Raw genomic sequence first — 16,827 nt, 5'->3', positions numbered from 1 at the left:
ATTAATGTTACTAATTACACCTGTGCTTCTCTTGCTGTGACATGTTAAGATGTCCCTCATGAAAAAGGTCTACTTTGTTTCCACCCCTTTAAGCGAGGCCACTGTGTCCTCATGTGACATTTACGGGATGATGGTAAATCCTAAACCAAAGGGCAACAGCAAACAGCATCAGTAATGTGCCTATCTGAAGTTTGCAAACATTAACCAGACTAAGTAAGACTGTAGGCAGCAAATCCTATGGGTGTACTGAAATCAGAGGGTGTTTTTTATTGCTAATGAATCAAACTTTTTATTTGTAATGGGCAAAATGTGTTATTTCTCCTCTCAAAAGCTGAATACTGTAGTCTTACTAATAAGAAAAGCTGCAGTGACCGCACATGTTTTCCATCCGTTCTTAAAGGCAAAAATCAGCCTTGACATCACTGATTGGGGTGGGGCCGGACATTCAACAAATGCAGGTTTCTGCCTGTAAAGAGCAACTCAAGAACAGTTTCCTACCTCGTGTTGTGTCCAGTAGATTTAACATTTAACTGTTTTGCTCAAGCTTATATTTACAATTTTGCCTTAGAAAGGGTTGAGAGCCAGAGGACACAAGTGGTCTTGAAATGTCTATCGGTACATTCAAGGACATAGATAACTGGCTTTTACTAGTGCAGAGCATCCTCCTGTTTAGGATGATGCGTTAGGCTATCGTGCTAACTGAAGCAGCCCACGTTTGCAAGCTGGACACTGGCATTGCTGCAGATGCCCTGTGCGGTGCACCTGGCATCTATGTTCAGGGCAAGTTGTACAGCTCCATACAGAGAAAAAGAAACAGGAGCTTACAACGAAAGATGCCAAGAAACAGTTGAGAGATATTCCAAGAAAAACCTGAGCCTTTCCAAAATAAAATCAGCACAGTTTCACCCCGGTGTGTGATAAACTGTGTGTGTAGGACACGGCTGTTTACCAGAGCAGACCTGGACAAAGAAAGCCAGACAGGCAGCGGTGGAGCGATTGGAGGGACCTGAGCCCAGGAGAGAAAATCCTGTTCTTTTTCACAAACACCTTGTAGAAAAAAAAAAAAAGAAGCCTGACCACAAAAGAAGCTCTGTGCTCGAGGCTATTTCAGTTAAGAGTTCTAGCCAGGACAGATCCACTGAGAGCGGGGCGAGATGGAAAGAGAGAAAGAGAAAAGGGAGCTTTATTTGGTTAACAACTTCCACGAATCAGTATGGGGGAAGAATGTGTGTAATTTGGCACTGTTTGTTTTGCATTAGGATATAAAATATGTCGGGATTACTTCATCACACATCTAAAGCCCAATGAAAAGGAGACGGGCGAGAGTCTAGAGGAGGGGAACCACAGTTTTTTGTAAGTTGGGTTTTGGGTAACATCAAATGGGTCTCACTGGGACGAAGGCTTCAGCATAGCACAGTCAGCGGCTAAACGACGGCCTCGAATGATCTACAGTAAATGCTCTTTTCTATATAAAGTATCCAAAAGTGAAATTGAAGGCCGTGGGTTTGTATATTGATTGTGACATCCCTTGTGTGGGGTAAACACTCATTCTTAGAAGATTGCATTCAAAGATGGTGAAATAGCAGCTCTCTCTTTGTGTAAGCCATCTTTAGTTTACTAGTATAATCGTAGCTCTTATCGCAAGGATTTCCCCGCGTAGCTGCCTGGTGTGTAGTTTGAATCCATGCCCAAAGACAAAATCTTTCAGTCCATCAAAGGGGCGGTAAAAAAAGAGTGTATCAAAAGCAGAAAAGTTGGCCTCGGAGTAATCACATTAGCAAGTATGTTTAGGTCCTGGTGGAGACTCTGGACCAAGGTAGTGGGGATAATGGGACCGTTCCTGATGCCTTCGGTGTGAATGGGATCTTTTTAGGGTCGGTTTTACAGCCAGGCCAGAAGGGAAAGTAAACTCAGATGAAAAGAACAGAAACAACAATAAAAAAAAGAGCAGGCACATGAAGAAAAAAGAAAAAAAGAAAAAGCAAAGCAGGGATCTGAGATGCTCTCAGGGCCAAAACCGCAGATAAAAATCTAACCGCAGAATGAAGGCCAGATTGCTCTAATTCACTGTCATCTCAAGTATTTTTTTTTTTGTGCTCCGCATAGAGAGAGAGAGAGCGCGAGAGAGAGAGAGAGAGGGACAGAGAAAGCAGTGGAGAGCCCCCCCCCCCATTCTTCCCTCCCCCCCCATTCTTCCCTCCCCCGTCCGCCCACACCCACTCCTCTCCTCCATTCAGATTTACTGCTCTTAAATTGTTAGCCCTCTGCTTTTAATGGCCATCTCTAGATCATCAGCTCTTAAAATAAACACCGGGGTTTGGATTACCTTCTCTATCACCGTTCCGCTGAAGCAGAACACACTCGCAGCGGACTGTGCCCCCCCACCTCCACCTCCACCTCCTCCTCCTGTCTTTATGTTAATTCCCTTGGTGCGCTCCCTCTGTACTGTCTGGGGTTGCGGGAGGAGAGCCTCGCATTAAAAGCTGAGAGCAGCAGAAGAATCGAAACTCAAGTAGGGCTCAGGAGCAGGGTGGTCTGCAGTCTAATAATACACCAATCAGATGTTACCGCACAAAGGGCAAATAACAGAGTAGATGAGCTCTATTGCTGCTGCTGCTGCTGCTTCTCCTGGTGGTGGTGGTGGTGGTGGTGGAGGGATACAAGAGAGAGAGTGAAAAAACCTACTAATAAGTCTAATTGTGATACTCAGCTACCACCCCCCAATTTCAAATCATTAGCAGATCATTCCTAAGCAGAACGGGATTTTGGGCACATTTCAAGATCGTATGGTTTTATAACTTTCTACTTCTGCTGCGACAGATTGCACCCAGTTAAACACCAGTGAGGGGGACCCGGTCGGGGAGGCCTCACCCTTTTTCTCAGGGCGGCGCGCCCCACACGAACAGACCGATATCTAATCTCCGGTTCCAGCTGGGTCATGTCGGTATAGCGTGTATATTTTTATCTTTGCGTTATGTGTGTACATACATGGACCACAGGCATCAGGTGTGAAGTGGGTTCAGGTGCTGGGTGAGAGCGAAGGGGGGGGGGGGGGTTAGAGGGGTACCGGGTGAGTCCGGAGAGGACGCTCATATGCTGCGCTGCGGAGAGCGTTTGTTGTCGCTCGGCCTGCTTCTACGGCACACATGAGCATACGCATGCATACACACACACACACACACACACTCTCTATCATGTATATACAAACAACTACTAAAAAAAGCTATTTCACACACTTCACTCCTATGGACTTAAAGGGAGCCACTGGGGATGTCAGCTTAATCTTTTAAGAGGAAAAGCAGATTGCGTTTGAAAGAAATGAAAGGGGAAGAGATGCAGGCTCGTGTTTGTGAATGATAATTCAACTCACAACTGTTCTATTGAATACGCAGCGCTTATACCGTAGTTAAGGTTTTGTGTTAAGGCTCTGATCTTGCTTCTCCCCACAGAGTGTGTTTAAGACTGCAGAGAGAGAGAGATTGGGGAGTGAAGATAACAAATCTCCTCCATGGGAAACAATCAGAGGCTACAGGTGGATGCAAGGGTGGAGCAGCTTCAGATTATGAAGAAGTAAAAAGTGAAAGGAGTTTGGCAGCTTAAATAAACCGTGCACAAATCTACACAACTTGACTCCCTTCTTTTAGTGTTCCACTTAACCCTTTTTGTTCTGTTTGTGTTCTAGAAGAGCCCGCGCTCTCTTTACCAGGTCAAAAACACACTTGACTATTCCTTTAACAGCTTCATACTTCATGAAGTTTCCTGATTTTAGAAACATAAACGCCTTTCAACATGATTTTGAACCGATGACGTTTCAGAAGTGTGCTACATTGTTAAACTCTATGGCTTTTCTTATCTTCTATGTCTAATGGAACGCTACCTTTGTGAAGCCCAGATAAGTATGTTTGCATTTCTGTATCATTTTAGAGCAGTTTGTTCATAAGAGGTATGTCACGTATTGAGACCTTTCTGGGGCGTAACTGACCCAAACATACATGGGTATACAAAGTGGGACGTTTTTTGGCTGTAATACCAGTGCTTTATGGTCATTTCTGTGTTCAGTTTGTGGCAGCTTATAATAAGATCAGAAAACAGAATAAGATTTGATTTTATAAGTATTGTTATAATTTTACACATGGGGACTTAAATCTTCAAGGCTGAGGAGTCTCTTCCATCACAGGCTCCTCTGATTTTTAAATCATAATCTATATCAGAGCTGCCATCTCACAAAGGTACTTAGAGCTTCTTAGAGGATAAAACTCATGTGTAAGCCCTGTGGACTGAACTAAGCTGTACAAAATGTGTGAATAACATTAAGGGAAAAAACTGCTCTAAAATTACAGTTTGACATTTTCATCTCACTTGGTCCACATCCAGTGACAAGTGTTTTATATATCCAGAAATACTATATCATAACATCAAGCAAATCTAATATCCTTTCTTTCTCTCAAAGGAATATACATTATTCCTTTGAATGTAAAAAAAAAAATCACATTCTGACTGAAAAAATGTTGATATGCAGTCAGAGTGCAGCAGCTGCATGTATATGATGTCTACTTATCCATGTGAGTGCGGGGATGCCCTCTATAGAGTGAAAGTGATCTGAGTGAATTCCTCTGGCAGAGCTCAGTGCTCTGGTTGCCCACACAGTGGGCTGCAGTGCCACGGAAACGGCCCAGCACTGCATGGCAACTCACCGTGCCAACCAGGCCAGTCGCTGACACTCCTTGGATATCACCCAGGAAAGGTACACTGAGAAAAAAAAAAAAAAAAAAGCAGCTACGTGGCCATGGCAACTCTATTCATCAGCCTTTCTGGACAGATACAGTAAGGCCATTTAGCCAGTGGAGCATGATAGCTCCGTGGCTGTTTGTTAGGGGCTTTAAGGTGACACACAACTTTTTTTTTTTAATGCAACAAAACTAAATTGTGCCATAATGTATAGAAAATGTGCAAATGTGTCCCTCTGATAAATCCAAACAAACTATGCAGTTTCTTCAAGTTCTTTCCCCCTGATCTGCTCCATATTTTTATTGCTCACCAGAGAGAGAAGGGGGGGGGGGGGGACATGTCTTGTTTTCCTATCTTTTATGAAATGTATGCATCGAAGCTGCCAATAAGGATTCAAATGAGACTGAAATTATAGACGAGAGAGTTGAGCGCTGACAGTTGACGGGTATAATGAGAATGCTACATCCAAAATGATGCATGTGAAACGGAGCCGGCCTGTCCGACATGAAAAGCAAACAGACGGAGAAAAGTGAGTGATCGTGTCAGGTGATTTGGTGATTTTTTTTTTTTTTTTTGAACGGGAGCCCGGAAGCAGGACGGAGCCTCTGCCCTGGAGAGGGTCTTCAGTGGATTGTGTGAAGGAGGGAGGAATCTGATGGCAGAGTTGTGAAGCAAACGTGATGTGAGGAAGGAGAAAAAAAAATAATAAATAAATCACAAAACACAGTCTCCTTTATTCTCTCTGACGGCTTGTTCAAAGTGTAAATCCCTCTCTTCATTTTCTTTGTCCCGGTCTGAGTGCCGCATTTGCTGCTCAGCTGCTCGGAGCCGTGGCGAGGTTTATTTATTCACCCATCTCTCATTAATCTGAACATTTGCACCGACAAACGCAGAAGTAGTCGCATTAGCGCCTAGTTTACACCCGTCTTCCCCTGACTACTGACTCTTGGGGACGCAACGAGTCGCGCGCAGAAGCGAGCGATGCCTTTTAAAGTGTTGACGGAGGAGAGAAAAAGGGGAGCAGACACCCAGGTGCACCTGCAGACACACACAAACAAAAAACTTGAACGCAGGCTGCCTGAATGCCTGAACTTAGCAACTTATTTAAATGCATCACAGACAGTTAATTAGACAAATTAGTCTGATTAAAAACGTTTTAAACTATGAGTCGGGAGCCGGAACAGCTGTTGGAATAAACAGAAAATAATGAAGAAAAGGATATTTCTACTTGGACTGTACATTAAAAGTCAATAGCTTTATTCCATAGGGCGCTCCGCAATGGGAACAGGACCCCCCATCCCTGCGACCCCATATATTCTCTCTGTTATTTCAGGGAACAAAAGCAGGGCTCTCGAGGCCATGGGTGGATCCATGAAAGGAAGAAAGGAGTTCTGCTCCTGGTCCTGGTTGAATAGAGGCCTTTCACACTTAGAGAGGCCTGTTTACTCTCCCTCAATAATGGCTCTAATTTTCTGATCATTATTGAGTAATTCCATCCACCCCCACGCCCAGCGTTTAACGCTTTCTCCCATCACTCACGGCACCACGTTCCTCCAAAAAGGGCCCCCGGGGGTCTCTGTCCTGAATGATGTACAATACATGTCCTTCAAATCCTCCTAAATCCTGACTGCTATTTCCTGCTCTGCCTGTGAAGACACCTGAGGACTTTTAGTCAAAAACTGAAGGAACACAAATGGAAAAAATTGCATTTGCATTTTTTTTTTTAAAGGAGGGAAATCATTCATAGTTGTTAATTTGGCCGTAACCTTTTTTTTCCACCCACATGTGGATTCATTCTGTCCTCTGATTGGAGAGGAGCTGCGCTTTATCCTCCATTTTGTTTTGGACCTGAATCCACAGCAGCACCATCACACTGAGTAACAATATTCGCTCTGCTAAAAAAGCTGGTGGAAAATATTTTGAAGGAAGGATACAAAAAAAAAAAAAAAAGAGGAAAAAGATTAAGTCCAGTAACACGATAGCCATTTTTATGTTTTACTCAACACGCCGACGCGAAATCTAAACAAAAAAATACGAGCTCTACGTTTAACTGTCGAGCTTCTTTTTTTTTTCCGGTGCTGCCCGCTGTGAGAAAGCATCCACACTAGAGGTGGTAGGGGGGCGTAAGGGGACACGCAGAGGGGAAGAAGTGTTAAACGAAAACAAGGATATGGGGGGAAAATTGTTAAAATGAGAGAGGGAGAAAAGGATCAGAAGGAGAGAAGTTGGCAGAGACTGTGTGTCGGTTTGAAAAGCTGGCACCTTCTAAACAGAGCTGCAGCTTTGGGTGCCAAACGCTGCCAACCAGCCCCACTAGCCTGAATATCTGCCCTCCCTCTCTCTTTGTTTTCAGCATGGCATTTTGCATCATCTTTATTCTACGCTTTTCTTTTTACTTTATATCAGTGCTCGATATCACCCTAAAAGCAATGACTGACGTTTATTACCGTTAAACGACGGGATAAATAACACAGAAGAGGAGAAAATGTATTTTAAAAAAGGGGGAGACGTTTATTCGTCTATTCATTATTAGTGCTTCATTTCAAGGATTTTATTTGGGTTATTTTATTTAAGAGGATTTTGTTTGCGTATAATTGCTCTGAAATAAAGCGTCGCTCGATTTCGAGACGGTTTGAAATAAAAGTAAGAAATTAAAAAAAATGTTTTATAAAAGCACAGAGAGCGAAGGAGAAGGGTGGAGAGGGAGGGCGAGGGGGTTTTGTACTCGGTGGTGTCGCGGTGTTCCTGTGCCGTTTTTTCCGTATGGAAAGAGCTGTCCCAATTACAGGGCAGTCTCCCCCGTGCTCTGCTCCACTGGACCGAGGGAACAAGGCGCAAGGCGGGCTGATCAGAATCTGGCTGGCTGGGAACCGGCCCAGAAAAGAACGGCTCTCTCCCTTCCTTTTTTCCCCACTCTCTCTTCTGCTGTCCCTCACCTCTCCTCTCTTTTCTCCTCCTGCTCTTTGCCCCTCGGCTCAGGCGGCGGAGAAGCCAAGCCTGCGTGGGTATACGTATGTTTTTAGGGGGACGGACAGATTTCAGGCCTGGCGCCTGTACAGAGAAAGAGAGGACTGGTCGCGCAAATTCACACGCTGAAACCGAACGGTGTTAGAGACCAAAAATAACACACAAAAGAAAGCGAGGAGGGAGGAGGGAGGAGGGAGGAAGGGGGGGTGCTGGAGGGGATATGTGCGTATTTTGTGTTTCTTTCATTTTGTTCTTTTTTAAAAAGCCGTTGAGGAACACAAATACATAAATACAGCAAACGCTCCATAGATAAAAAGCTTGGGTTGACTCGCTTATTTATTTTATTGCATGTGTTCACTATATTCATTAATGTGGTTTTTAATGCGTATTATTAAGCAATTTAATTACTGGAGGAATTAATAGATTTTTGTTTGCTACATATCTTTAACTATTTGCTAATGAAAGAGGAAAAACCTGCAGCAGAATTTTTTAAAAAAAGAAAAAAAGTGAGCTGCTAAATTGCTAAAAAGAGACACCATAACATTTATTTATTAACCTTAATTATACAAATAATTAAAAATCACTGTACAGTGAAATTAGGAAATAAAGCTAATCCATGTCAGCCACAATAGGCACTTTCTGGTACAAGGAATTTTTCTATTTGCAAAGCTAAGACCTGACCTTTGTTTCAAGATTGAACTTAATTCAATCATATACTCTAGTCTTTTGTGTATCTGTTCCAGTGTTATTCACTAAACTGGATAATTACAGTGAATATGAAGCGGGTTGGACTGCTACCAAGCCCGTAGAGCTGCTCAGCGGTCGGACCTATAGAGAGGTGAAAGTTGGGAGAAACTGGTTAAAGGAGGTCAGGGGATCGGGGGGCCGAGCATCGGCGGAACGGTTCGCGTCTTTCTCTCTGATTTATTTGGAAGCCCTATCACACTGGAATAATCTGTTTACCAGCAATTCCTTACACTCCGCATACTCCACTCTTCTTTTCTGTCTCCCTTCCTCTACAACACACACACACACACACACACGCTGCAGAAAAGCAACTGGAAAAACTGGGACTCTGAAAATGGGCCAAGCATGGGCGGTTGGAGGCCCCTATGCCTCAGTGCATATTAAATCACAACAGTGTCACTGACACTGTCCCGTCATGAGAGGGGCTTGCCGAAGCTCAAACTTTATTGGGCACATTATTTCAAATGACAACAAAGCGTAAGAAAAGTTTCCGTTGAAAGTGTCGGACCAGCAGTGTTTTTCACACCAGATGAATGTGGCTCCCTCGGCGCCGACACTCTCCATTTCTCTGTCGGCCCGGGTTACGGACCGGTGCCAGAACACTGGAGCACAATTCTGCTCCCCGTCCAGAAATCCTCCGCTCTGCACAACGCGCTCAGCCAAATAAAAGAAGAGTGAGAGATTTTTTTTTTTTTTTTTTGCCCCCCCCCCTCCCCTCCACTCTTTTCATCAATAACGATTCCACTCTTTTCTTCTCCTGCAACCACTCAGCAACTTACTGGGTGAAAAAACAAACACGGTTTTATTGTACGAGCGTTACTGCTCTGACACATTCTGGTTAAAAAAATGAGGCCACAATGCATAGACTCCATAAACCATCAGACACACACACACACACACACGCACACACACACACACACACACACACACACACACACACACTTAGACATCTTGGTGTGTAAAAACGAAACAACAAATCCCACTGTGTCTTGTTTGGTCTCCTCTTCATTATGTAACTGCATCTGATAACGTTACCTCCTTTTGAAGCTCAGGATATTGGGCAAAGCAGATAAGATGTGTTTGATGGATTAGTGTGATGTGAAGGCGTTAAGTCTCTCGGTCTGGCCGTCTGTCTGCCTGTCGATTCCTCTCTTTGTTCGCCTCTATTAAAAGACACTCTCTTGGCCATTTGTAATGTCGGGAGTATGCGCGCAGACACACTGATGGGTAAATGAACATCTCCTTAAGGTTGCACAGTCTCACCAGAGCGGCGTGGAGATATGGTGCGGTCTGGCACACACACACACACACACACACACACACACACACACACACACACACACACACACACACACACACACACACACACACACACACACACACACACACACACACACACACACACAGAGTTGGCTTTGGGACCTGGCTCAGGCACCTCTCTGGTTCGTCTGTCTCCAGCACACAGTACAGATATGGAGGCTGCGCTCTCAGAAACATCTTTTTATCATAACAGCTCGAGTAATGAAAGCCGTATGAGGCAGCACCAGGTCCAAACATGACTAATGCTGGAACTGTGCGGATTCGTCAGACTGACAAATACGGAACACGTCGCTCGAAAAACATGACCTGATCCGGGGTCTCTAGGTGGAGAAAAAAGGCCCACGGCAGCGCCCAACTGGCGAGCCAGACTTTTTTTTTGTTTTTTTTCTTTCCCTGCGTTTCGACAGACATGTGATCAAAGATGAGATCAGATCCCCTCCGCTCCCCTCCTCACTCTTTTCCTATCTCCTTCACTTCCTGCACATCCCTGAACCATTATTGTTATCATCATCAGATGCAGCAGAATCAGTGAAAAGAAAATTTTGGGGTCGACTCTCATCAAGCCCACGACAATTATATCATCCTGTGTGCGTGTGCGTGTGTGTCTGTGTGCGTGTGTGTGAAGCCAGGTATTTGTCTAAAGAAAACGATGGGGCTGGGTTTTTTTGGTAGAGAAACTTTGCAGCTGCAGAGCAGAAGTGCAGATCAGAGTGAAGCTCTGCCCTGCCGGAGTGGCTTTGATCTGTCCCAGCTAGCCTGCCTTCACTGCCCCGCCTGGAAGGCCGAAGTCTATAATTGGACAAAAGCAGAGACACATAGTGTACTGTGGGGAAGCAGAAACAGAGGAGGGTGGTGGTGGGGGGTAGTATCTCCTGTCCTGTCCTGTCAATCACGCCGCTTGAAAGCAGAGCCCCCCTCCTTCCTCCCCCCGCAGCTGGCGACAGTGACATCAGTGGGACAAGAGAAGTGAAACACTGCGGTGGGGACGGGCCGGCCGAGGCGGCTGCGATCCAATCATCAGGCCTGGCAACTGATGGCTTCCGCAAGACACAGACACCCTGGAATGGGAGAGCTAAGAATAAAACTGTAACGCTGCCACCCCAAAGGTTAGAATGGAGCCACGCTATGTCTGTCTGTCTGTCTGTCCTCTGTAAACTCTGGTTAACCCCAGCCGGCCCTCCTGAAAAACAACGCAATCTGAGCTCACGAAGGTGGATGTTGTGGGTTGGTTTTTTTTTGGTTGTTTTTTTCTCGGAGTGATTTCCTCACATCCTCTCTCTGTTCCACTCTAGTCGTGTATGTGCAAGATGCTGCGCAGACCGCTTTTTGATGTTGCTGTGGAAAATCTGAGCGGGATCAGAATTAAGAGACCTTCTCTCCCTCCAACAACACTGGACTCGCGCCTCTGTTGGCAGATGCGGCTCTACGGTCGAAATACACCAGGCTCGGATGCGGTGCGTCACATAGGTGGGGCGGAGCAGCGTTTTTAGGGTTTTTTTGTGTTTTTTTTAAACCTGCTACACAGACTTTGTCGTTGTGGCGCGTGGTGGCGTGCCAGCCATTGAGTTTTGCCAAGTGATAACGCGGTTTGGAAGCGTAGGCTGAATTAAGTGTTACCGTATTAATTCAATAGATGGTTTTTAAACTACAGGATCATGGATTCACATTGATTTGAGTTATTCATTTTAATGTGCAATGTAAAATTAAATGTTGCACTGCTGCGTCACATTGCCTCTAGTGCAATGAGCTATTCATTTGAATCATTTTTTAACAGGTTGTGCTCGTTTTTTACACAGTTCTACGTAGTTTTTACCAGTTGGAGCTACGTAGCCTCGCTTAGAGAGAAGAAAACATAAAAATTGAGATGAGCAGCATGATCTGCTCATACCTGGTGTCTGTGGTCAGTGTAGCAGCTTCAGTTTAATATAATGGAAGCACTCTGTTGTGGGCCTTATACAGCTGCAGTGTAGCGGCCCGTTCGTGCCTGGTGTATTTCGGCTGTAGGCGCATTCAGCGTTTTTAGACAAAAGAAGGGAAACACAAAAATGAACAATACTACATTTAAGACAAAACACAAGCTTTTTGCCCTTATTTTAAAAAAAGCTCCTAGTCAATTGAGAAAATGTGTGTGTTCTCTCCAGTGAAAAATACAGATATTTGAAACAGATAAAATCAAGAATCTTCATATATGTACTAAAAAAAAAGACAAATGTGATGCAAACACGCAGCAGACAGATGAAGGCTAGTGCAGAGTATGTACGGGCGGTTGAGTGGCTGCTGAATCCTGGCAGCGGGTAAATAAAGGCTTTACTCCGAGGGGCACCAGGCTGCGCTGGGAGCTAATCTGAGCCGCGGTTCGCCACGGCGCATTGTGGAACAGGAAGAAGCGCTCACGGAGGCCCCGCAAACTCAAGCCGAGTTACACACTGGGCTGAAAGGAGCCTGGCATGGGGTACTCTGTCACAGAGGAACGCTGCACCTCCCTGCCAAGGAGAAGAATTAAGCCCCTGTAACTGTATGCCAGTCTGTGGTAAGAGAGCCCGGGATAATAATAACAAGGGGCAGAAGAAGAAGAAGGGGTTTGTAACTACAGTATATGTGTGTGTGTGTGTGTGTGTGTGTGTGTGTGTGTGTGTGTGTGTGTGTGTGTGTGTGTGTGTGTGTGTGTGTGTATGTGTGTGTGACGGGGGGGCAGTTACACCTGAATCCACCTGCAAGCTCCTGGATGCTGGAAACATGCCAGTAACTTAATGATGAAGGGCAAAAAAAAAATGTGTTTGCTCTTTTATCAAATTGTAATTGAATACTATTCAAACTGTAGTCACAGCTAATATGGAGTATTTACAGTGCAGCTGGGCTTCAATAGTGAATACACAGCATTACACTCAATTACTCTACTGCTGCTTTAACTAGTCACATATAGGATAAACAAATATGAAGCTTGAGTGACAAACAGCACCTGCGCAACCATTACCATACATACATTTCATTGGTTTATAAAGACTTTTTTCCCCTTCTCTCTCCATTTTTAAAAACTGAATCACAAGACGTCCACACACTTCGAAACACCTCAATGCTGCTGCTGATGTTTGTGCAGGAATACCCCACTAATTATGATATACTTCAAATATAATTATGCCTGCTTTAAATGAGTATAGCTAAATATTACGTTGTAGTTGTACATCAACAATAAAAACACTGTTAGTAAATGAATATCATTATGTTAAGTATTGCTGTTAAGTAAATCATTCCTACTTAAATATAGTAAATCTACTTATTGCTCAAATCAATATGACTTTTTCCCCCGTTGAGCTCAACCTGAACCATTATGTTTCACAATGTGGGTCGTTTTCCAGCAGCGCCTGCAGGTTTGTATAGACGTTACACTCAAATATTTTCACCCTCCTCTACTTTAACTTTACGGTCGCAGCAGGAAACATGTGTGCCGAAGATGGAAAAATAAAACATCTCATAAACAAACAGAGGCAGAGCCACGCTGTCATAAACAGAAAAACTCTCAACTTACTTGTGTGTGTGTGTGTGTGTGTGTGTGTGTGTGTGTGTGTTCAGTATAATGGTATGAACGACGTACAAGGCTGCTTGGGTGAGTTGTGTATGTGGGAGAGCTCCTGTGTCTGGAAGTGTCTGATGTGTGTGTGTGTGTGTGTGTGTGTGTGTGTGTGTGTGTGTGTGTGTGTGTGTGTGTGTGTGTGTGTGTGTGTGTGTGTGTGTGTGTGTGTGCGCTGGCCGGTGGAGGAAAGCAGAGCAGAGTGGCGTTAAGGCTGAGGAGGCTGAGGCTGCAGACAGGCTGACTCTCCCTGCCTCCTAAACTACCTGGGACTGGGCCAGCTGTCACTGCGTTCTCCAGACCACCACACACACACACACACACACACACACACACACAAAAGAGCCCGCAGACACACAAACACACACACACACACACACACACACTCACTCACATACACCGCACCACTACTGACACCAATCTCACAACAACATACACATGGATTACAGACACATGACAAACTGCCACACACATGCTCCTCTCTCCCACACACACGTATACACACACACACACACACACACACACACACACACACACAAACACACACACGCGCGTGCAGATAAACAGGTTTGCAGATGCTTTTGTTTACAGACGGCGCTGGGAAACATGCACATTTGGATTTAGACAAATTTGCCCACAAATACTTGAACAAATGTACCAACGCAAACATATCTCTAGGTAAACACAGGTTTTAAGCCTTACTGTCAAATTCTCAGAATCTCTTTAAACCAGACAGAAACATCTAACTCAGGAGTAGTTTTTTTTTTTTTTTAAGAAGATTTACACTGCGCACACTGTCCCTTTAAATTCATATCTTAGTCCTGAGTGTGTTTGTTGTGTTTATCAAAGCCTGGCTCTGGTGCACGTTGAAGGGCACTCCAGTCTGCAGCTCACATGCCAGAGTGTGTGCAACACCGACTGACCTATGTATGTGTGTGTGTGTGTGTGTGTGTGTGTGTGTGTGTGTGTGTGTGTGCGGTATGTGTAATTACAGCGGGGTCTGCCCACGTACCTGGTGTGTGGACGAAGTAGGCCAGGTAGAGGTCCAGCTCCTTCACTGTCACTCCAATGTGGTGCGGCTGGACACACAGGCCGTGGTTGGAGCACTGCGGCGACTTGACCAGCCGCTCCCCGTCCGTGCTCTCCAGGGGGCTGCCCTTGAACAGGATGACCATCACCAGGTCCAGCCGCCACACCTTGTCGGCCTGGCGGAGGCAGTCGATGCGGCGGATCTTGCCCTTCTGGTCTGGGTTGGACAGCACGCAGCAGGGGGGCTTCTTCCCCGTGATGGTGAGCACAAAGTCCTCGCGGAACTCGGGCCGGATGTCCTTGCGGAGCTTGGCCAGCAGGCGCGAGGCCCACTTCTGCTTGATCTCTGGCTTCTCCCCCAGCAGTTCGTCCTTCACCGCGCGTTCTTCGTCCTTGGTCATCCTCTTTTCGTGCTTCTTGAAGTACTTGCGCTTACGGGCCTGCAGGTTGAACCAGGTGTAGGAGAAGGCACGGACATGGGGGAGGAGGGCCTCAATGAAGGGATGAAATTCATCCTGGTGGGAGAGAAAGAGAGAGAGAGAAAGGTGAGGCGTCTGGAGGCTTAAAAAAAAAGATGATTTCAAAATAAAATAGTTTATATAGTAAAGGGCATGCAAATCTAAAAAATAAAGCTTTAAAAACATGTAGGTATTTTTTAATGAAAAAAGAGGGATTAGTTTAATAGTAAGACTAATAAAATATCAGATAATTGTAATAGTTAGTATAATCAAATTATTATAATTACATATCAATTTAAAATATAAAAAACATAGTTTAGTAAAATATTAAAATTCCAAAAAAGCTATTAAAATAAATATTCTAATCTAAAATGTCATATTTGATCATTATTTCCATTCTGATAACATAAATAAAGGTGCAGCAATAAAGAGGAACATTCATCCTAACTCAACTTTAAATTTGTAATGCAAAGAGTTAATTAGCCTCCTTTTTCACCAAGAAACACCAAAAAAACAAAAAAAACATTCAAAGCAAACAAACTACGAAACGCATGAAAATCAAAAATCTAACTGAAAAAAAAAGCTGAGGCAAGCTGCGCTCCCGGATTCCCCTGCTGTAAAAAAAAAGGATAGAAGTTATTCTGCTGTACCGTAATACCTTCACTACATATCTCTGGGCAACAAAGCCCAGATCTCGCCATAGCGTTCCTGTGCCAGGGTTGCCACACACCGGTCGCTCACCACCACCACCACCGCCAAGCTTTGCCGCCACAAGACCACTGTTGAAATGCGCTGCTAAAAGATCAGCCATTACCATTCCCCCCTATCTCTGCGACCATGCAACAACAACAAAAAAAATAAGGGAGCTCCAACCAGACTCACATTTCCACAACAAACTGAAAGCAGACAGAAATCACCACAGAAAACCACACTGCTAGAAGAAGACAGACGGCCTGGTAGTTACCATTTTGCACTCTCATCATAAATTTGGCACAGCGTTTAAAGTGAAAAAAAAAAAAAAAAAAAAAAATCTCCTGCACCAGTTTTTTTTTTTTTTTTTTTTTTTTTTTCTCCTCCCGCGCTCCCCAATGTAAAGCAAGTGTTGGTTTTGGCAGGGTTTGGAGAATTAGCAGATGAAAAAAAAAAAATGAAAAAACTTGTGTGTGGTGGTGGGGGTTGTTGTAAGAAAATATAATAATTAGCAGAATATGCTGCTCAGTTAAAAAAAAAAAAGAAAAAAAAAAAAGCGGGCCAAAGTTTGAAACCAAAACAAGAATAAAAATTAAAAATAACCCCCAAGATTTTTTTTAAGGACGGAGAAAATTCACGTTTGGCTGCAGCAGGACTACAGCCAGCAGCTCATTAGACAAAAGCAGAAAAACGACAACGTCTATAAAAGAGATTTAAAAAAAAAAAAAAAAAAAAAACTTAGCTGAAAAATTGGAAAAGTAAAAATAGAAACGTTAACGTGGGAGAAGAAGAAAAAAGAGAAGTTCGGGGATAGATGCCCTTAAAATAAACAGTCCTTTGTGCTTTCCAAAATTTTTTTTAAAAAAGAACCTTGATATATGAAAAAAAAATCCTTGGCAAAGTGTAATTGGTAGTGGTGTCTGTTCTGATCCCTGGGCCCGGCGCAAGACTCACACACACACACTTTCGCGCGCGCGCACACACACACACAGATGGGGGGGCCAGGGAGAGCAGAGCACAGAATAGGGAAGAAAAAAAAAAAATAGAGAGAGCCGAATCAATGTTGGACGAGCGCATACGACCGCTGGCAAAGCCGAGTGCTGCTTCTTTTTTCCCCTTTTCTCTCCAACTCTCTCTCTTTCTCTTTCTGTTTCTCGCTCGCCGTCTCTCGTCCTCTCCACGTTCTTTCCCTAACCATTGCTTGAGCCTTTGCCAACACGAGTAGGGCCCACCTATTTGGCAACAAGATGCCTGTAGCCCAGCCAATGCGTTAGCTTCAAGAGCTGAAAGGGAGGGAAAAGAGAAAGAGGGAGGGAGAGA

General features: G+C 44.4%; 1 protein-coding gene across 4 annotated transcripts in view; it reads right to left on the bottom strand.

The window, feature by feature from the left end:
- nfixb (nuclear factor I/Xb) overlaps positions 1-16,827 on the bottom strand; it is a 142,258-nt gene that overhangs the window by 85,828 nt on the left and 39,603 nt on the right. For 2 of the 4 annotated variants that reach the window (XM_062438964.1, XM_062438965.1), the window contains exons 1-2: positions 15,476-15,687; positions 14,343-14,874 (exon numbers count right to left, since the gene is read on the bottom strand). In XM_062438964.1, coding sequence (XP_062294948.1) covers positions 14,343-14,874; positions 15,476-15,634 — 691 coding nt within the window. In that variant the 5' untranslated portion in view covers positions 15,635-15,687. Of the gene's footprint in view, positions 1-14,342; positions 14,875-15,475; positions 15,688-16,827 lie in introns of those variants that run through there. The other 2 variants (XM_062438963.1, XM_062438966.1) reach the window with 1 other exon arrangement.

The sequence above is a fragment of the Scomber scombrus genome, chromosome 18, assembly GCF_963691925.1.
Source record: "Scomber scombrus chromosome 18, fScoSco1.1, whole genome shotgun sequence".
Classification (NCBI taxonomy): Eukaryota; Metazoa; Chordata; class Actinopteri; order Scombriformes; family Scombridae; genus Scomber; species Scomber scombrus.
This window is presented reverse-complemented; position numbering and strand designations above follow the sequence as displayed.